This window comes from Triturus cristatus, chromosome 10 (genome assembly GCF_964204655.1).
Source record: "Triturus cristatus chromosome 10, aTriCri1.1, whole genome shotgun sequence".
Taxonomy (NCBI): domain Eukaryota; kingdom Metazoa; phylum Chordata; class Amphibia; order Caudata; family Salamandridae; genus Triturus; species Triturus cristatus.
Genome location: NC_140593.1, coordinates 1,171,889,592 through 1,171,912,753, shown reverse-complemented (window position 1 = coordinate 1,171,912,753; position 23,162 = coordinate 1,171,889,592). Strand labels below are relative to the sequence as shown.

The 23,162-nt window shown below is 41.9% G+C and overlaps 1 protein-coding gene across 1 annotated transcript in view; it reads left to right on the top strand.

Moving 5' to 3' along the window:
- Window positions 1-19,387, top strand: part of LOC146796895 (olfactory receptor 1f45-like) — a 71,578-nt gene extending 52,191 nt beyond the window's left edge. The window contains exons 2-3 of the mRNA XM_085631427.1: window positions 17,269-17,320; window positions 18,476-19,387. Of these exons, the coding sequence (XP_085487553.1) occupies window positions 17,269-17,320; window positions 18,476-19,387 (964 nt within the window). The remainder of the gene's footprint in view (window positions 1-17,268; window positions 17,321-18,475) is intronic.
- Window positions 19,388-23,162: the final 3,775 nt, after the last annotated feature.

The window sequence follows — 23,162 nt, the reverse complement described above, 5'->3', positions numbered from 1 at the left end:
TGCTGTCTCCCTGTGTTGTTGCACTGATCTGTCTGTGGTTTGCCTACACTCACTGTGCCAGCCATGTGTGCTTTGATGAGCTGAGGGTGTTGTTCTAAATTTCTTGTCTTTCATGGGATGTACACATGCTTGTTGGTTCTCTCCATGGCTTTCCATTTGTGTGCACACCCCTTTGGTTTTCCTATTTGTTGTGCTCCATTGCTGGTGGCATGTGGTGTGTGTATGTGTCTGTGTGTCAGTATGGGGTATGTATGTGTGACTTGGCAGGCTGTGTGTCAAGTATGATGTTTGTTCCTTGTATGTGTGTGTGTTCATTTGGTGCTTGTACTCATTTTAATTGCCATGAGTGTGGTGGTGTTGTGATGTGTGTGTTTCCCTGGCCTTGTGCGTTTGTGCTGTGTGTTCCTCTGCCGCCACTCCTGCTGTGGCTGTCTCCCTGGTTGTTTGGTGTGTGGTGTAGGGTGTGGATTCACCTGGCTTGTTGTTGTGCATGAGGGTGCAAAGTAGGGGCACATGGCATGTGCCTTTGGGGGGCTAGTGGGAGGAGGTGTGGCCCTGTGCTCTTTGTGCCCTGCCCATGCCTGGCGCTGGCCCTGCCTTCTGCATTGTGTGCATATATTCCCTTGTCTTCACCGCTGTGGTGATGTGACCGGGACATTGCTGCATGGTCACGGAAAATGTGTGTCCTGGATGCAGAGGGGTGACTTGGTGGCAGGTGGGTCATGTGTGGGTACACTTGTGGATGTGTTCCTGTCCCCACCAGGGTGTCTGAGGTGGGTTTGGACCCTATATCAGCCCATGAGTTGTGTGTTGTGGTTGTGTTATTGCGTACCTGCAGCAGCGTCCATGGTGGTCCATGAATTGCTGGTGGTGTATCAGGTACAGCACCGGAAAAACATGTAGGGCTGGGTCTATTGCGGTTGTGTCCGGGCGGTGTGGACAGGGACTCTGGTTTTGCACTCCGCTGTTGAGCTTCCGCCGTCTCTGGTTGGGCAGTTTCTCCGCTGCGGTGCGACTGGTTGTTTGGGGCATCCTAATTTGTGGAGCGGGGCAGACGTAATTTCGCACGGCAGTGAGTCTCCATTGGCTCACACTGCCATGGTGGTGGGTGCACTTTGATGGTGGGTCGCGTCGCGGCGGATGCGAAATGGGCTATGTTTGGCCATACTAATATGGGGGGCGTGAGGTCCGCTGCTCGTGGGCGGTAAAATAAATGTTTCCGCTCCGCCAGCGCCGTGGTGGTGCCACCGCCAGCCATCCTAATAGGCCCCTATAAGTCAAATAAGCCACATGGTAAAATCACCTTCATTTCATTGTAGTTGTTGTTGTTGTATATGCGTTCTTTCGAAAACTAGTGTCATAAAAGCTGTAGAAAACATTTATATAGTAAAAAAAGGAATACAGAATAAACAGATGATACATTGACATGGTAGAAATGGAATACACAGGCAATTCATAAGAGTACACTATTGCACCCTCAGTGAGGGACGCAGTTGCCGAAAGCTCCTTGTTAGAACTATTATACAGTTCATCATTAAAAACATGGATAGGATGCGATAAAATTAATGGGAAAATAGCAGCATGACAATCCTTCATGATGTGGGCCTTGTTATGGGCCCAGTGTAGAACCCCCAAGCACACCTAGTAAGAATAGATTGAGCCCTTGGTAGGATGACAACAGGAAGAATCAAATATAATGTGCATGTGCATAAAATACGATCTCAGTGCATAGCTAAGTGGGCTTCAAACACTGCAACAATTTCATCCGGGGTCAGGAGTCAGACCTGAGAATGCGCAGGGCAGGATGATGGTCCTGTGTGCCCAATTGTCGGCAAATTGGTTTTAGCCACTTAGACCTTGGGGCGTTATATGCCGGACAAGCAAACATAACATGTGCAACACTTTTTCTTGGGGCCCTGCAGCATGGGCAATCCTTTGATGTCTCTTTGGGTGGCTGCCATTTTGCAGCTGTCACGCAGACAGGAAGTGTGCCGAATCTAAAGTCGATGTACAGCATTCTGTCCCTCTGGACCTGAATTATGTCTAGATAGGGCTCTAGGCATCTTGTCTGCTTATGTAAATAAAATTCTGCTGTCATTCTGCCCACATTGGGTTTACAGACATCCTGGCATTCCACCCAATCCTAATACAACTATTTTCGCTCCTCTTTGCTTGGTGGTTCCTGCCTGTCCCAATGTGTTTGGACCCCCAGGGCTGACATCGTTTTCCTGACATTTTAGATGCATCCTATTTTGCAGCCAGCATCTATTCGTGTGACCTCAATAAGGGCTTCGGTTAAAAAGCTCAGGGGTCTGCCTGATGCGAGCCCAAAAGAGCAGTGGGGGCAGCCTTGCTATGCCACCAATCAACCTTTTGCCCATATCGAGCATTAGAGGTGAGAGTGAAATGTTGTGGAGCAGCATCACCAGGTTTCTAAGGAACTTATTTTTGGATCTGCGGAGGTCATCAACATTATCAAATCACCATAGCTCAGCTCCATATAGACCTTTGCTAACTGCTTTGGCATCATAAACCATGAGGGCTGGGGCGACTGGCCTACTATGTGAAGAGCAATGCCCCATGAGCATCAAGATACTCAAAGGTGCCTGACTCTTTCCAGCAATGTTCCACCCAGCAAAAGCTATTTGTGGGGGTTAAATGCCATGAAGTTAGTTTTTGAGGTATTGATGACCAGCACTCGGGAATCACAGAAGAGTTAGAATCTTTTGAGTAATAGTTTTTGAGGTATTGATGACCAGCACTCGGGAATCACAGAAGAGTTAGAATCTTTTGAGTAATCTTTGCAACCCTGCTGGATCAGCAAACAAGAGGGTTGGTACCTTGTCACCCACCAAGATTGGTGTGTCTGCTGGGTCTTCTTGCAAAAACCTAACCACCCCATTCATATATAAGGAGATCAGGGTGGGAGCCATGAAACAACCCTGTTGGACTCCCCTGTTAACAGGGATCAGTCCGTCAGCTGGCCTTGTGCTCCTCATCTAACCTGAGTGTAATTACCCTTGCGGAGCCGGATCAGCAGGTTGAGGATGAAAGGGGGGTATCCATATCTAACTGCCTCAACTTGCTCCTGGGAACCAGGTCAAGGCAGTCTTTAAATCAATAAATGCAAGATAAGACTGCCCTTACCAATACCACTATTCTCCAGTAAATAAGAAGCTGCCTGAACACCTGGTTGATCATTCCAGTGCTGGTCCAAAAAACGGACTGATACTGGGAAAGGATAGCTGTATCCTCTGCAACAGGATTCTACCGAAGATCTTCCGCAGTGCATCTATCAAACTATTTGGATCTACAGTTTGAGGGGTCTTCTCTGGTGCCCTTTTTGGAAATCAGAACCACCTCAGCACCCTTCCAAGACCCCGGTACTGGGACGCCGCTGGCTATGACATTGGCCAGAAGGAGATTGTAGTGGGCCCAGTTTAAAATGTCTGCAAGTAATAAGTAGCCAGGCAGGCCATCTGGTCCAGCTGCTTTGGTGGGCACTATTTTCCCTATCGCAGCCTCAATCTCGTCCAGGTCAAAAAGCTCACTGTCAGCCTTGGGGAGGCCATAAGAATCATATGGCTCCAAAAGTGGCGTATCCTCGGATGCAGAGTAAAGCTTCCGGAAGAGGTCATGCCATTCCTGGCCTGTGATGTGATTAGGAGGGGAGCATGCACATGTCTTGTTACCCCAGGTGATTAGGGTCCAAAATAAGTTGGTGTCCTTGGCTGAGCTTGCTTCCTTCAGTTGTTGCCAAAGGGATTCGTCCCATGTTGTCTTTGCCTGATGCAAAGCAGCTCTATAGCTCTTCCTAGCAACTTTAATCAAGGAGCAGTTCTTATCTTTGTTTGCTGTGGCTAGGAGCAATCATGTGTGTCTGGAGTCTTTAGTATACCACAAGAGGGGCACTTTTGATGGCAAGCTGGGCTTGTTACCCAGATTGGGGGCTATAAAGTATGCGCTGAGTCGTTCCACTGTGCGCGAATGGACCGTGGGCACATCCGCCAGTCCCCGTGAGTCAGAGGCTGCAGCCTGGAGCTCTGATGTGCTAAGGGTCAGGAATTGTCGTATGCCAGCGATTCATTGTAATACAAAGCCATGTTTAAATGCAATCAGTTATTCTCATTAAAGCATATAAACATTGATCACAAAAACCACTGTCGGCATTATACCATCAACAAAGCATTTGTAATGAACATAACGTGTCTGGGCCATCATCAGCATAAGAACCAGAGTACAGTGAAAACATGTTGCTGCACCTGCTGGCCTGAGGCCACCACAAGAAGGGAACACAGAGACAAAATAAGCACATCAGGGCATTATACGATGCTCCCTCTGGAACGACTACTGCCACATCCTTTTGCCTCTGCGTGGATTCTTTTGCCTTTTTCTATTGTTTTGGTTGAGGGTGTCCAGTCCTTCCCATTTCATTGGAGGCAGCTCAGGAAACCCACCCGACGATGCCCATGTTAGCTCCCCGAACAGTCGGCTTCCATCTTTGCCGGCACTGGGGCCAGCAACTGACTTTTCCTCTTCATGCTCCATGCATGCAGGGTGGTTCTGGTGCATTGGCCGCCCTGCTCCCCCACATACAAGCACAGGGACAGGGAGCAAGGCCTCTGCTGTAGGTGGCCCCGAAATGGTGTCCTGGTCCCATTTTTTCTTTCCTGTGGAGGAGGCACAATGGTGATTCCCTGTCCATTTTATAGACAGGGGCGAGAGATAGGGTCCTGGGCCTTGTGTGGAATACACCAAGCCTCAGGAGCTCTGAGGAGGGGGCACCATGTTCCCCATTCCTAGGCAATTTGTCAAAAGCATTTCAACAGACCTTGGGGAGGTGGGGGGCCCCAGAGACAATAATCATTCAGGGAAATGGGCCCCATGCACGCCTGCTCCCTCACACATGGAATAAAGCATGTATGTGCTGACCTCAGGGGCTTGGCCCAACCTAAGGGTGTACTTCGAAATCTGCGGTAGAGCCCCTTGTGCTCTGTGGTTCACAAAAAGGCATTTTAACTGGGCAGAAACTTAAAAAGCCCATAACTTTTGCCCTGTGGGGCCGAGTTTGGTCATCTTGGGCTCATTCTACTCCAGGTTACAATCTCTAGCCGCCAGGAGCAATTTCAGCAGGAACCCCCTCCTGTGTTGGCTCCAGAGGCCTGGGCTTCCCCCTTTGTTTAGTGGGCCTGGGCTGTCCCAAACATGGTACAATGTGACAGCTAATTAACAGATGCGGATTTTCTTCCCCACCCTTTCCTCCTCAGGAGTTGAGAAAAACATTGTTAATTTTTTTTTTTGGTGTTGTGACGCCTTTCTCCTCTCTGCTGAAGAGCAGAGTAATTAACTTGGCCTAATATGGGTAAAAAAAAAACTGGACTCTGATCAGCTGAGCCACAGAAATATGAAAATTCTGGACCACGCAAAAGCCAGACTGGGCGCACATGTTTCATCCCAGTTTGCGACCTGAAAGAACTTTGTAGGCCTAAGCATGGCAAACCTGTACTCCAAGGCGGATTTTGTCCTATATGTAGAATACAGTGTGACTGTAGACAAAACAGTAATCCATACTGTCTTTACCTATGAGTGCCCATAAATATTATAAGGCCTATCCCAGGTCAACAACTAACCTTGTAGAGTCTGCTCTGCGCCAGGCTACCTGTATGCATTTACCAGACTGCTCATGACAGTAGTCTCCAATGCACAGCAGGCATACGTGTTAAGGTTTAGCCAGTCAAGTGCCCCTTACCCCGGCTGCATTGCAGCAGCCTTATCTTGAAAGGCAGAAACTGACAGTAAACATGATTAGTCTAAGTGCCATGTGATTATCGTAGTTGAGACTCAAGTAGTGAGACTCATGCACAGTAAAAAGTCCAAAACGAGTGATCATAGAAGAAAATAATCTAGGTGAACCAAATTGACCGAACCCCAATGCAACAAATCGGAATGACAGAAATATATTTTAAACAGCAGTAGATTGAACGCCATTTTTATATTTAGTCCACACTTTAATGGCACCAATTACAACACATTTTTAATAAGGAAGAGACACAATATACATTGAAATAGGTTGGTAATGCTACAAGTCAGAAACCGCACCAACAATTTGGGATAGATGCAGAATCAAGGCCCAACAGGAATATGTATAGATTTAATGGCTTCTTGTACTTTACCCAGGTGGCTTAAATGAGCGACTTTTTGTGATTTCATGGAAAATGTCCCTTTTTTATGATAATGATAAAGACAGAATTACTCAAAAGGATTTCTTTTTGGTTTAATAAACACATTTTATAATTTTCTTAATCGTAAGCATTTATTAATTCCCTTATATATAAACAAATAAATTAAAGTTAACAGGAGCATAAAATGTGTAAACAATGATGACGGACATTAATAAAAAAAATTATGACAGTTCCATCTTTGAAAATCTGCTGTTACAAAAATCTGTCACCAATAGTGTATTACATGAGTACTGTACTACTTTTTATCTGATTAGAATCCTAAATTAAAATTGGCAGTAGTGGGGTGGCCATGATGGCCATTATGGCAAATGCATAATTTTGGAAAGCTTGGTCGCTTCTTACCAACTCCATCATCTGAGGCAGCACCCGACAGGTGTGGAGTAATGTCGTTAGAGGCAGTGACCATAGCAATTGCCTGTGCTGGTTTGTTCCTGTGAGCAGAACTACACCTCCTGATTGTGAGCTGCTGAGCTGTGTGGAGCAGCACTAGGCACTGGACCTAAATTGGACCCAAGGCAGGCCCTCCTGACGTTCTTTCGCACTCTCCCAGTAACGGCACTGTTTTGGGGCTTCCCGAGTGGCCCATTGCTCCCACAGAACTTGTAATGGTGATGTTGAGTGAAGACTGTCTGCTTGTTTGCCGGAGGTGATCCCCTGACCCTGTCAGACCTGTGGCGGTTTCTCTCTTGGGGCTGCGCCAACAATGGTAAGCATTATAGCCTGAGGGGCCCTGCATGATTGGCCTACCTTGGGAACATAGGCTTGATAAGACGCCTGTTGCAAGTGTTAGGAACTGCTTTGCTCCTCACCATTTTATGCTACCTCCATGGGGAGCCTTCAGGCAAGGCTGATGTGTAGCCTTGTTGGGGCCGATCTACAATGACCAGACCTTCTCTGCGGGTGCAAGATTGGCAAATGCCTACTTGGACCAGGCCTCTGTTACTGATCCTTCCTGGGGGTGTCCCCCTTCTACCTCCTGAAACCACTGCAGGAGACAGCGGGCACCTACCTCCTGTGGTTCCCTGCATCATACAAGACCTGAGCCCCAGAAAACATGCCCCCTATAGTGTTAGACTGTCTCTTGCTCTTAAGAGATGCTAGGATTGTTAAATATAAGAGACTAGGAGGTGCTTAGGGATTGGGCTGCTTGAGCTGCCTCACCTGCAGGGACAAAACAGAGTTGAGTGCAGCTGCAAGAGTGCCCGAGATTATTACTTTGGCACCCCAATCTTGCAGCTGAGATCTGCCTTGTGGACACTCTCAAACCCTAATGGGCACGGATCCTAGATTTTTGTCCTCAGGAGGCACTGCTGAACTGTCAGACCTACAGACTCCAGTTGCTTACTTCATTGATCTGGGACCTTGACCTTACATCCAGTTAGGTTTGGAGATATCTAACCTGCTACACATGCCATGAATGAACCCTAATGTGGGTCACAGGCTCACCCTTGGAGAAGGTTGCTTACTTGGGACTCAATCACTATTTCAACATGCCTCTGGCTGGGAGACATTCCAGGGACTCTGCCACTAGGCACCTCCCTGAATACCCAAATCCTTTGATGGCAGCCTCAGCCCACTCACAGCAGGCCATCCTTCCCAGTCACCATCAGGGGATGCTGTCTTACCTAATATCCCTTTATTTAAACCTGACAAATTAGACACCATCTTAAAGGGTACTGATTCATTACTGACCTCTCTTGAGGTAAACTGGATGCAGTCACCATAGCTGTGAACTTACTATGCGACAACCAAAAAAAGTTGGTGTTGAATTCACAAACTCAGAGAGCTGATAATAGAGCTGCAACCCCAGTCTGTGGACCTTCAGCAACAGCTACAGGATTTAACCGAAAGAGTCTGTTTCCTCATGGGTAAAGCAGAGGACAAAAAGGGCCACTCATGCCATAGTAACCTGCCCCAACTGCAATGATAATAATTTAGAATGAATAAGTTTGGTCTCTAAACCTGCGTTTAGTTTGCTTCCTATGATTTTGTGTATTTCTTTGGTATTCTACTTTACTTGCAGTACATAAATATACTCCTGGTTGTTTTCATACAGTTGATCAAAGTTTAAATTTGTTTGTATAAAGTTTTTAACGCAAACCCAACACAAAGTGCAGTGCTGGGATTTATAATTAATGCAAATCACGATGTGCACCGGTTTGTAACCAAAAGTAATGCAAAGCTGCACAATGTGCAGATTTGTGTTACTTTGTGTCAAGTGGGTGGTTCATGAATGTTCCATGCAACCACCTGTAGCTTTTGTTTTACGAATCCCAACCCGCAAAGAATTGTAGACATGGATTTGCATTGAAATCCTGCACCTCCTTGAGGCAAGCATAATGAGGAGAAATATCTTCATTTCTCTTTGGTTTTTTATTTTGAATGTGTGCTGCATTTTACAGCACACTTACAGAACGGGACACAGATGAAAGCATAGTAATTGCACTGGAAAGTCCCCCATTCTGTACAAAAAATATGCTTCCCACAACACAGAACTCTGGCGCATTGCAGCCAAAATTGTGCCAGGGCAGGAAGAAATCAGAACACTGCCACATCTTAGTAGATATAGCCCTGTTCTGCTCTCACTCATTCACTCAAGACAGTAAGGTAACTTGCTGTGCTGCACTGAATAATTTTTAGTAAATTTACACCTTTGTATATAGAGCTCCATCCTTCCTTTTCAAGGCCCCCTTGGCACTGTTGAATAGTACACAAATGCTTATTGATTACCCAAAGGAGGCATTTAACTCAACATTTGTTGAAGTTGGGCATCTAACACTTCATATCTTTGGGAGGGGAGTCCTTTTCAGAGTCCTTTTAAACTGTGGAATAGCAAAGTAAAGTCTATGGTAAACTTGTGTAAATAATATAGAGTGGATTTAGGGCAGTTCTTCTCAGACACTGCTTGCTTGTGTTTACTTTCAGTGTTTGGACCAGCCAGCACACATAAAAAAGAGCAAAGGATCAGCCCACTATAGCAATTGCTTTGTTTGCAAGGTCATTCACTTTTCGGAGTTAGACATTTAGTAATTGGAGTGTCAGTCATGTTTAGTGTTGTCATATTGTTTTGTTACATCTATCTGAGAGCTGGAGGTGGTAAGCTCTCAGAGGAAAATTAGTCTATCCTGAGCACCTCTCTCCAAAGGTGTTCTTTTGCTTTTTAACATTATAATTCTTATTTCTTTTAATGGTTGAAAAATGTCTTATTATGTAGTAATTCGTGATTCACTACAATTTCATTTAATTCCACTTGTGTCAGATGTGTTTCAGCAGGTGGAATGGTACTAGAATTCGGGGAACTAAATATTGTCAAAGGGAGACTATTTTTCTAAACAGCATTCAGGAAACAATATTTATCACAGGCACTATTTTTGTCCATTACATTGTGATTTACAACGACTTAGACCCACCATGCCATTAATTGTGGTTTATAGTCTAGACCCTGCTTCATTCCTGATGTTAGAGCTGTGATCTTTCTACAGAGGGAGGCTGCTGCATGTGTTCTGTGTCTACCACATAGGCTGCTCATTACAGTGATGTTCCTGGAGACATACAAAGTTCCTGATTACAAGGTGGGTTGAAGAGTCAGGTATTTACCACACCAGTCACATTGGGGTACCCCTGGGTGCAGTATTAAATGGGTGCAGTAACTACCTTGGATACTCTTTCTTTTTTCCATGTATCCAGTATTTGGGTTACATTAAAATAGCATTGACAGTATCTTAGGCATTAAGCTAGCTTAATGATATCTATGTGATTCTTCTGAAGTTTTGAACTGGCAGGGATTAGGGTTCGAATCCGAACAAGTTTTTTCTAACCTTCCCGTTTTATTATACATATTCAATACAAATAAATGTTTTCATATAAGTACAGTTGTCATATGATTATTTAATTTTTTAATTTTAAAACAATCAATTATGGTGAGGTTACTCCTACATGGTGGATGTACTCAGTGGTATAGTTGTTAAACAGGTAATTCAATGCATTTTGATGGTTTATAAATGGTGAACAACTAGGGTTGCTGCTTTTCCCTTGATGTTCAGCTGGTCATCGTACCGAAAAGTTCCTATGCAGGAACCTTGAGGATAGGACCTTCATTATTACTAAAGTTTTGGAATTTTTTGGGCGCATATTTGTTGTTTTCTTTCAGACCATATCATGGTTTTGCAAATATATTGAATCTGCAAATAGAATGTGTATAACATCTAATTCAACTATTGTTGTTTTAGGTGAGTTTTAAAAGTAGAATATTCCCTAATGAGTCAAAAATTGAAAAATAATGAATGTATGCTAATGGCTTTACATATGTCACTTAAGAATGTATTTTGGGTCAAAAAATCACTTTGGTAGAAATTGGATGTTTGCTCCATGGATGAATGAATATCTGCTGTTTAAGTTGAGAGTACTCTTTAATTTCCATATATGCGGGTTCGGTTTTAGGACACAATATTACTTATATTTATATGACTTGCCTCTTGTAGCTTTTTATGATTTCTTTGCTGGTGATTTAGATCTCACTACCCTTATGTGGGGATACCGAGCATGAAGTTTCTAATAAAAATAAAGTGTGTATCGAATTTGAACAAAAGTAATCAATATTTACTAAGGACATTGCTGATAATCTATAAATATTTGATTGTTTCAGCTCTTATTGAGGAACTTTAGCAACATTGGTATGTAGGTTGAAAGGATCACTTCTCTTTGGCATGAGTTAATGTCTGATTTAGTGTAAAAAGGGTGTTTTTCTTCTCACTTTTTGTAGTCAGGAATTTTTGAATTTCGATATAATTAGACGTATAGTACATATGTTTTTACTTTCTGTCATCTGTCCTCGTTTCTTATCCTTTCTTTCTTCCTGATTTAATTACTGTAGTTAATTGCACATATTACTTTAAATAGCACAATAATTGAAATACAGATGTTGTGCTCATTGGTATGAGTTGCATTTTATTTGTATAGATATTTACTAATTATTCATATCATTCTGAAAAATCAATGCAGGTAAGGAAATACAAGAGGATAAAATATGTTTTTGTAAATAATGCTTTTTAGTGCATTCAGGTTAAAAACATTTTGAACACTTATGTGGATCATATAACTAACAATGTTGTAAGTAAATGTGCTGTTTGGCCTACTAGTTGGTAAGACAGCTATTCAATTTGTGATATTTCATTAAATGGTAAGAATGTCCAAGCCTCGACACTCTATGTTACTTAGCCAAGGAATTCCATTTATTAACTCAGAACAGTCTATTTAAAAATGCTGAACCATTGTTTTTTTATTTTCAATTACTATTAGAAATATTGATGTTTTTGTTGGCTCTGATCTCTTTGTTGTGAGTGTAATATTTGCTTTTAACGCTTAATGAATTTTGCTGCAATGATGTTTTTTTCGTTACAGCCTTGAAAAAGCAGCTGTTGTGAAATATGTGTTGACAATGCTTTTTGTTTGTTCATTTCATGATTTATGTACAATAATCTTTCTTTCTTAATCAAATTAATACATGTAATGGTACTGAAAGAATAATGATAAATGTCATTCAAATATCTATTGCAAGTTCATGATGGAAAAACATTGGTTTCATAATTGTTTTCAAAGAATAATTATAAATGTAATTCAAATATTTATTACATGTTAATAACTATGCAAATATTCATTTGATGTTAGTGAATTTGATATATTTTAACTAAAAAATTATTTTGAGAATATGGAATTGCATTCTTGCTTTCCTAGTTGCCTCCTTTGAGATTTTTATAACATGTTTGTAAATGTCTAAAAATAAATTTCTTCACGATTACAGGTAAGGCTGCAAAGAAGTGTAATAGTTTGGGCAGGACTATATGCTTCAATATTGGTACCCTGCCTATAGGGGAAAGGTGAAGCTGACATCAAAACTGAAAAGCTTGTCATAGCAAGACAACTGCTTTTTCCAGATTCCCTTCAATCTCATATTGTTATGTATGGTAAATATTTACCCCTAGGTATTTTATGGTATCATGTTGCCTTTGCAATTGTGTGTCAAGGGGTAATCGCCTCTGTTTATCCGATAAAATAGTCGGTTTGAACAGGCATGTCATTTCCAGGTTATTTTGCAAACCTAATATCCATCTGCATAAATTAAAACGTTCTATCAGTGACTTCAACACAGCAGATTTTGCTCAGTGATATATTAGTGAATCAACCGCATATAAAGTAATGATGAGAGTGTGGCATTCAATCATTATTCCCCAGTTTGGGCCATTTGACCACAGTAGGCAGGCCAGGGATTCCTTTGCTAATGCACAAATTAGACATGAAGAGGACACCTCCTTTTTGATGCCCCCCTCTAAGGGCCTGATTGCAAGTTTGGCAGACGGGTTACTAAATCACAAATGTGACGGATATCCCATCCGCCGTATTAAGAGTTCCATTATATCCAAGGGAACATAATGGAATTCGTAATACAGCGGACGGGATATCCTTCACATTTGTGATGGAGTAACCAGTGCGCCAAATTCGTAATCAGAAATCACAATACCTGTGTGGAAACCCGCCACTGAATGCATATAAAGTAAAGTCCTTCAACTTAAGAACCCAGACCCATTTCTAACTTACAGAGCACCACCATATTATAGGATAGGGCCAATGCAAATGCATTTTTGAAAGCTTTTTCAATGTCTATGGAAGCCACCCAGTGGTTTACATCTTGCCAGTCCCAGTCCATGACTCTGAACAGTTGTATTAGGTTGATACATTTATTTCAGTCTGAGTTAACACATTTCAAACAGGGTATACTATATCCAACCAAGTACTTTATAATCAAGGTGTAAGGGAGACAAGGGACAATATCAGCTGAAACTGAGCAGATCCCTGCAAGGATTAAGAAGGCCCACTATCAATGCCACCCACATAGGGAGTGATAGGATTCCCCTATTCTTATCTGTCATGTACACATGCAGCAAACATGGCACAAAGTTGGAAGCATAAGCAGCATAAAGTTCAATTGGGAATTCATCTATTCCAGGTGTCTTACCGCATGCTATCTTTGTTAGTGCCAGTTAACTGTCTTCTAGTGCTATGGGGATTTCTAGCTGTTTTCTTTGTAGTAAGCATTTCGACAACGGCGTAAGCCAATCCAGATATTCTAGAATAGATTGATGACCTGCTTTGGATGGTGCCCTGTACAGATACCTGTAGTATGTCTCAAATACCTGATTGATCACCATTTGGGAGTTAACTATTGAATCCTCATGATTATGAATAGTGCCTATTTGGATTCTGGGGGAGTCTGATTGTCATAACTAGGCCATCAGATTGCCTGCTTTATCCTCAGTTATGTGTTGTTGTGTTAAATATTCACTCTAGCTGAGTTGGCACAATCTATTTGATGTTAGTTTGTGTTCATGCTTAAGTTCACTGAGCATCTTAACTGATTCTTGGTCTGACACACTCTTAATCTCAAATTCTCTGATTTGTTTCTCTTTACTCAACAAGGCATCCCACAATTGTCTTTTTGCCGCGTATATCGTTTTCATACATTCCCCTCTAAGCACAATGTTAAATGCATCCCATTCTACCACAGTGTTAGAAATTGGGTTACTGGTTGACTGGGGTGTAAGCCCTGGTCAAGCAGCAACCACAATCCTAGTTAGGGCAAGGCACAAGCAAACGTCAAATTAACCTGTGTTCAATACGCCGGTAGCTTGGCAAAGAGCAATCAGGTTTAATTTAGAGGCAATGTGTAAAGTATTTGTGCAACAATTCACACAATAAAACAGAGAAAGCACAACACAAAAAGTATCCCACACCAACTGCGACTATCCGGTTGTGCTGGAGCAGTTCGAAATCAAAAGTTCAAGCTGCGGTGGAGCATCAGTTGGAAAATGTCCCAGATTAATCCCACTGACGGTTTACTTTCTCAAGATGTGTTCCAAGAGTCCCATTCATGTTGAAGAAAGTCATAGGAAGCAAGGAGAGTAACACAAGTGGTATGGTGCAAAGTACAGACCAGGCATCATGGATGAGCAGGCTGGAGTTTTCTGTTGCTGATCCCCAGCAGGCTGGCGGGCTGGTAGTGGCTTGCACTGAATTTATGGGTGAGTGGCACAGTTCTAGTGCGAACGGGCCCATTTGTGATAGCAAAGAACACAAAAGCTTGAATTTAACAGCTTAAGAGCCACACCAACAGATAAGGACCTGAGGGGCACCTCTTGGTGGTCAGGAATTTGCTTTTATTTTATATCTCTTCATGTGGGTGGACCATTACTCTCTTGTTACATGTTAGGATATAGTATTTGTATACAGCCATGGCAGTGCCATATCTCTACTTCCTGATAGCCACCTTTTCACCACGGTGTGGTTATCTATTTAACCCCATTTGTGTACTTCGTTCAACTCCCAGGGCCTCAAATGTATGTACATTTCTGAAAATAAGTGTGTTGCTTTGTGAGATATTAAAATCCCTACTCCTATCAACAGGACAAGCTTATCAAACTCACTTAGCCAAACATCTCGCACTACAACCATGTGCTTTACAACTTTCCTTTCCATAACTTGCGGAGTACCTATAATAACAGTTAAAACAATTTAGATAAAGTTCCCTCTCCTGTCTACTCAACTACCTTCCTCTTACCCCTCGGTCTAAAATCAGTTTTAGAAGTAGTTACAATCACATCAATATTATTAACCAATATTTAAAATGATATAAGCAATCTTCCATCAAGCACTAAGTCACTTGTAATCGGGGTAAGTGGGGGACACCTACACCGTTCCTACTCTGATTCGTACACTATGACACTATCCTGCCTGGTTGGTGCCTCAGAGTCTTTTTCCTGCTTGTCTGATCCAGAGACTCTGCATTTCTCCACCTCCACTACAACCAGCGCCATTTCTTTCAATGCTTGTTCTTTTGTGGTTTTACTTCATAGTTTCTTGTTGGAACTGCATCTTTTCTTGCCTGAGAAGCACTCTCCTTTTGAGTCCCTGGGGCTTGTTGGGAGTATCTCACACTTATACTCCAATCAGATCCATGCCTTCTTTGGGATTAAGAAATGCAAGGTTCTCTAGTCATCTAATACCTTAAGTATTGCCAGGAGCATAAAAGCATATTATATGTTAATTTAAAGTCGTTGTTTTATCATATGGAAAGATTAATGCTTCTTTTGAACTTCTGCAGAAGAATCCTGAACATTTTTTTAATGTTTCTGTTTTCAACCTGCCATGGACCTTTGTTTGTACATTTGAAGGATATTGTCCCTGTCATAAAAATAAAGCATTCTCACCACCACTGGAAGCAGTGAGAAACCAGAGGACAGCCAGGAACCCTATGGGCATGTTCCACCAAGAAGAACATAGATATCTTGCTTCCAAAACCTGGCTTGAGAGCAAGACTTTCACAACTAGGTCAATGCTTAGAACCTTGGATAGACCAATCACCCTAATATTGTTGTCATACGAACAGCCTTCCATGTCCTCCGCTTTTCCACCTAGAATCTGAACTTCACATTGAAATGCCTTAAGCTGTGTTTGCGTGATGTTCTCTGTATGGTGCATCATTTGCAAAGGGGTTTCATTATTGTCTACATGCTCCTTAAGTTTCTTATTGACTTCCCTGAGAAGAAAATCTATTTTGGGTTCCAAGGAGGTTCTAAGAGAGCTTGCAGTATTTCCTCTACATTTGCTGGTGTGTTCATATAGTGTTCATTCCATTGATGAGATCATCAACTGTTTGGTCTGTTTCTTGTGCTTATCACCCTGTTTTTTCTCCCTTTAGTTGATTTAGGTTTCAGCTTTTTTTGTGGTACAGTTTGTTCATTTTAATTTCAAATTCACTTCCCACTTTACTGCAGACTAGGAATTATCTATATAGAAGGCTAATTCAGCATAATAGCCAGTCTACGTGGAGGTGGTAAATAGTACAAATAGTACAACAATTGGCTTGGTTTAATTTTCAGCCAATTTGCATACAGTTTTTTAGGAACGCCTGGGGACATTACTAGGTCAGGATTAGGGGATGGGTGGTTCAAGTTCAGCACTACTATGTACTCCAGGCCTGTCCTTGTAATCAGCTTGTACCACATTCTGACAACAAAGGACCACAGAGACAGTCCCTCACTCCCCAAATGGAATGTCATCTACTTGCTGCAATGCATTCTCCATGATCAATCTGCAGAAAGTCCTTTTCCACGTGCCCTCTGCTTCATTTCTGCATCCCGGTAGTGCTGAGCTTGGAGGCATGATTGTTCCCTTGGGAATGTAAATGCAAGGTTTCCAATGTGGATCAGGATTATTTAATGGGCATCTGGATGGAGCTTACAACTATGTGACTCTCCCAGTGGCCATCTTGGTCACACCCTCACACATATTTGTCATTAAAATATATCTGTGCAGAATGTCTGTCATATGTGCCCATATGTTTTCAACATTTCTTGTTCACCCCCAGTGAATTAAGTGTCAGGCATGATTGTTTCTCATTTTTTAAACCCAGATCAGTTGACTGGGGGTGAGTGCTTGCAATGTTCAACACTCCATCCATCATTTCCTTTGGTTTTGCTTTGTTCGCCATAAGTTGGCAGGGTATGCTCAGACGTGAGTCCCTTGCTCACTTTGCCACTGGATTCAAGCAAGCCTGGCTGAAGACGGCTGAAATGCCAGAAACCGGTCCTAGGAAGCTTGTTTCCGGTCCAGGGAAGACATGGCTTGGCAGTTCGGGCTGGACTGTTCCCATGAGGCACAGGGTCAGACTGATTTGCATATGGCCATGTCTGAACTGGGGTGGCGGAGTGGGCTAAAGAACGGTGGTGGATCAAACCCAGATCAGTTGACTGGGGGTGAGTGCTTGCAATGTTCAACACTCCGTCCATCATTTCCTTTGGTTTTGCTTTGTTTCTCATTTTATAACATTTAGACATGCCCTCACAAACAAAAGTCACATGAGATACCGCCAAACCACACTTTACATAATTTCATTTAAACACAGAAAAATACAAATTCCTATATATCACCAAAAAAGACATAACCATATTCTTAACTTTGAAATTACATACAGTGTTAAGTGTTATACTGATTTCAGTCTTGAGAATCATACTAATATAACAGTAGTCACCCTACTTACAATACAAAGAACATGATAAGCCGGAATTATTTAAATGAAATCCATCCTTACATAAAGAACCACGCCAATTCACACTAGACATAATGTGATAGGGTGGAATGATTTGAGCCTTTCAAAACATATCTTGCAAGAAGTTGCTTAACACCAGCCTTGCAAGATGATGCTCCACTGCACCAGTGTGATGCTGAACTTAAATGTTAATGTGCATGCTTTAACCTGTTGTTGATAGAATTCTTAAAACTAAAACACTGATAGGCTGGCTTCAACAGCTGAATCTTGCCAGTAGACCCTGAATTAGAAATAAATGTTGAGTCTTATCCACATAGCATTGTTGGCCAGCTTACTTTATCGTCCTCACATCAATGTACACCACAAGTTCACATTACATTGAGTACTGGAGGTGAAGTATAATGGATCTTACCATATCCTGGTCACTCATATTGCACTCAATTTGAAGGGTGCCCCTGTTTAGGAGCCATATTTAAAATTTGGCAGCTGGGTAAACTCATCACAAATGTGGTGGATATGTCACCCAGCATTTAACTCGTGCCATAAGCTATAACAAACTTGTAATATAACAAATGGGATATCCACCGGTGAGTACCGACCTCCTCACAATATATATTTTGTGAGGGATAATGATGATTTCATATTACTTTATAAGCGTCAGGTGAACTGCACAGACCGGAAAGACAATATGGAATCATTCAGGGTGTTCCTGCTAGGGAAACTTGGAAAGGCCATGAATTAAGTACCATCACTGGTGGGAAGTTATACAGACAACATCTTTTTAGAATGATGTGCCAAAGAAATGAGAGTAAGGCTTGAAACTTTAATTCTTTGCAGGAATGCCCATTTTTGGAAGGGTCAGTTGTCATAGGTATACCAGAAGAGCTATACTTTAATTCATTGAATTAAAGCTTGATGATACTGTCAATATGGTGGAATCAGACACGAAGAGTTGATCATTATACATTGATGTAGATTGTCCAAGAATTTCAACAGTAGTTACAGCACAGGCACAATAATGCCATTGTGATGATAAGCTCAGAGATTCAGTTACAGTACTAAACTGATTGTGTCATCTTTCTTACAGTTTCCACCTTTGCGATCCATGGACCCAAATAATCAGACAATGGAGTTCATTCTCCTGGGGTTCACCAACCAGCAACAGAAGTCTGTAGGCCTCTTCTTGCTCTTTTTCATCATCTACATCATTATGCTAATAGGAAATATTTTCATTGTATTGGTTATTCGGTGTGCACCCGAACTGGATACTCCAATGTATTTCTTTATTTCCAGCCTATCCTTTGTTGATATTTGTTTTGCCACTGTCACTGTCCCCAGGCTGTTAGTGGACTGCCTGATAAAGGTGAGATCCATTTCATTCACAGCATGCTTCACGCAGATGTACTTTTTCGCGTTCCTGGGTATCACAGAAGACTTCATTCTCGCTGCGATGGCTTACGACCGCTGGGTGGCTATCTGCAAGCCCCTCCACTACACTGAGTTGATGAACCCCCGGCTGTGCAAGGCTTTGGTGGCTGGATCCTTCCTTGCTGCCTCCTTGCACTCCCTACTGTACTGCATCACCATCTCCAAATTGTCCTTCTGTGCTGACAAACACATCCACCACTTCTTTTGTGATGTGACAGCACTGCTCAAGCTTTCCTGCAGTGACACCTACACCAATGAGCTTCTTATATTCACAGTGGGCACCCTGGTCAGTATGAGCCTTTTTCTGTTCATACTTATTTCCTACATAATTATTATCTCCTCAATTCTGAAGACCCATTCAGGGAAAGGGAGGTTGCGGGCATTCTCTACTTGCTCATCCCACCTGACTGTAGTTTTCTTCTTTTATGGCACAGCCGCTTTAATTTATTTTCAACCTACATTGAGCGACTCATTACAATATGACGGGATTGTAAGTCTTGGGTACTCTGTAATAACTCCCATGTTAAACCCATTCATCTACAGCTTTAGGAACAAAGAAGTCAAGGAGGTGCTAAGGAAAACAATACAGAGAATAATTTCCTCCAAAAATAAATGACAATTTTTTGTTTAGGATTGCAGTTGAAACACCAGTGGCCTTCAAATCAGATGTGTTACTCTTAGAAAATTGACAACTGACATATAGTTAAGAACATCTGGATTGATCTAAGATCACTCTCCAAAGAAGGATTAACACTTTTCTCCCTACAGTAATTTTCCAATCCAATGAAGCAAGTAACTATCCTCTCAAGTATTGACATGGTTCAGGAGTCTCCGATATTATACCATCATCAACTGGAATGTGCCTTTGGTCCAGGCGCTCTCTAAACAAGTGATAAAGGAAGCATGACCACATCACCCCCAAACTCAGGGTTCTTCGTTCGCACCAATGCACATCAAATGTAGGGCACCTCACATCATCTGCAAGGTCAATGAACTTAAAAATACTAATGAACAGCTGCCGCTCTTGGACTATACCCACTCCAGTTGCAGTATCAACCAGATGAGATGGTGCTGAGGTCCTCCAAACAAAGAAGGAGATTAAAAAAAAAACACATTCTGTATCTTTCTTTGCCCACCTCTTATGGTAAAAAATCTCCCTCATTAGAAACAGGACCCTTCACTCCTAACTCTAATAAATAACTCAAGATCTCCCTCTTTGCCACTCATCTCGCTACCTAGTCCTTAATTTTTTAAAGGATAAGTTCCTGGGCTGAAAGTTTTACTCGGAAACCTGTGGCCAGTGCTATTAAATGTTGCTGTACTAAATACAAAGACTGCATATTCTTGATTCCATGCTATCCTCTTTAATCCATCAGCAGACTTTTCTTATCCTTTTAACTCCCTCTTGCAGGCTCCTACTTTCATCCCAGTTTTTCTATCTTTCACTTTCTGCTTGTTTCCTCAATATGTGTTTTTCGATCACTTGCTCTGGGTGTAAATCTGAAGAGGAAAAAAAATTGCTGTTCGCCAAAAAAAGTGCCGGTGAGCTCCACTTGAAACCACTGGCTCAAAGTAAGTGACATCCCTACCTCTTGGTCTTTCTTTCATCCTGTACTCAGGCTCCAAACTTAAATGCATATCTTAATTCATCATATTGCTTTTGAAATTGTTCCTTTAAACTCAGGTAACCTACAGATTGCAGTGAGTACTCCAACATTTTACATAAAGTGATGAGTTGCCCCTATCAGTTAGACACTATCAATATAGAAACATCTACAATAACAAGAAGGTAAACAACTCATATAGTACTCACATTTCCAAGTATATAAACACTTGCCAGAAATTGCAAGTTTTTTCATTATTGATATTGATGCCATGAATGCTTGATTTTGTATACCTATTTGTTGAGTAAATGCACCTGGGGAATGAACTGAAGTTGCTGGATAAACATCATCTAGTGTGGCTTGTAGTGATTGAAGACAACTTGGAACAGCATGTTGTCTATGTGTTCCCTACACCCTGGACCCTGGTCTCCAGCCTGATAAACAGATTTAAAAGTAGTCTTAAGACTGAAGATATTTGAACCATTCTAAAAGGCAGATACAAAGGCTTTCCAAATATGTTTCACCACAGGCACAATAACTAAGTAGATACTGAGATAAGATGTTAACAAATGGGTATGAGAAGCAAAGTTGGAAGCCTAGGTTTGATTGTCTCTATTTTAATGTTTCTGATAAAGGAGTGTATTGAAGTCATTTTACATGTATTTGTTATGCTTAAAGAGAATGGCCAAAAGGTAAATAGAAGGCCGATTCCTTTTCTTACTGAAGCAATGGACATATAAGCAAGTTAAAGCTGGATGTGAAAAATTCTCACTATCTCTGTTTGCATAACTATCTAAAGTTTTGCTAAATGTATGCAAAATTACAGCAAATACAAAACTAGCATTTATTGCATAATTTATCCTTGAACCATTCGAACATGAATCCCATAAATTACGTAATTAGACATGTAATGCGCAATGCATTATTTCAGTGCATGGTGAGAACATAAGCTATAGTTAAGTCACTTAAATTTATCCCTTGATTTTTTTCTGTTGCTTTCATGGGTTTTTTAAACATAAACTAAGTTCTTATTTCCATACCTAACTATAACATCACTTTAACCTTTGATTTTTTGTCAGGTCCGACCAGATTCTCCATAATTCTGTGCTAAGGTGTCCCGATCATAAGTTTGGAAAGGTTTCTAGACTTGCCCTTTCACCTTATACTTGGAGAGAATTGGTGTCTAGACGCTTGTTTGACAGAGTACATTCAACATGGAGGGCGGGTGCAGGTAGTTAGCATTCTTGTGTTTCCCTCTCTTTAGCCTGACAGCCACTCTGTTAGTGTTTGCGCGCTGCAGCTGCTCTGCGCACTTCAACTGTCAAACCTTCAGAGGAGGCAGGTTCTGTACTGCACTCCTCAGTGACTGGATTTTCTCTTCAGAGACTTGAATATTTTGGGAGTTCCTGAAGCAGCGAGGAGTGTGAGGAGTTTTAAGGCTGTGTCTGAGACGTATTACTAATGGGGAGGTTATTTATTTCTTGAAGCAGTTCTAGCCAGCGCCGCTTCTTGAGCTGAACATTCCCTTTGTGAGGCAGTCTTCATCTTCAGAAGGAACTCAGTATTTTGAATTGCGCTCAGACAGAGTTTATGAATTTTCCTGCAATAGACTGTTTGTTCATTTATCACTAAAGGACAGAATCTCCAATTATTAATAGAGACATTACTAAAGATTTGCTCCAGAACTAAGGAGAAGACTGAGATAAGGACAAAAAGACTTTAAGTTGTATAGAATCCTACTAGCTCTTTATTCTTCTAAGTTAGTTTTTAGCGTTAACATTAGAACAGAATACTACTTAGTTCTGGCGTCAAGTGACCTTCAAAAAACATATCAGCAAGCAGAGTTAAAGTCTACAATCATCATAACTCAACTGTATGTATTAAATATATATATATATTCTATACTTACCAACCACCAAGTCAGCATCCTTTCAGGAAGAATACCTAAAAGAAAAGGAGAAAGACAGGAAATTCATTTGGATTGTTTCAACTGGTCAATTCAAGTGCTTATTTACTAAACTCCAGTAAGAAAGGTTGAATAAGATTTTCTAACAGTATAGAGAGAGGCAAAATCCACTATCCGACAGGTAAAGAAATGTTAAATGTGATGTTAAATTGTTAGATTCTCAAAAGGGTTTTCTGGATGTGGTAATTCTGTGCTTGTCATTGCAGGTGCAGATACTCCCCTGAGGGATACAGCGAGGGCACCAGAGTGGCAGTCTCTCTTGTTATTTTCCCATTCCCCTTTCCCCCCCCCGTTTCTGAGTCCAGAGTGTATTCTGGTTCAGAGGTGTAGGGGAGTTGGGAGCTATACTCCATTAGGACTTCGGCCATCTGCTCCTGTGGACTTCAACAGGTTCAGGTATCGATTCTTGACATTTGTTCAGTGAACTTCTGGAGTTTTTAGATCTTATTTAGCCAGCTGTCCATTGCACATGGCTTCTGGGAAAGGGTTGATCATAGGGCCTGCATCCAACCAGGCAATGTGTGGGGCCTTTTGAGGCTTGGGTAGGGTGGCCTTGCACCCACCTCCCCTTTGGAAATGGGGTGTCCTGGGCCTTTGGAGGCTCAGAGTGGAGCTGTATGCCCCCTCCCCTTTAACAAAAATTACTCCCTGGGGATGTAAGCCCCCCAGGGACTCTGAGAGGCTATGGGAAGGGGGATATGCCCCCTCTCCCCTTTAATGTAAAATTAGCTATGGAAGATGGGTTCATCATGGCCTCAGGGAGGATCGGGGAGTGGGACTGCACATCACCCTGCCGTCAAAAATGTATTTTGCTGCCCCCC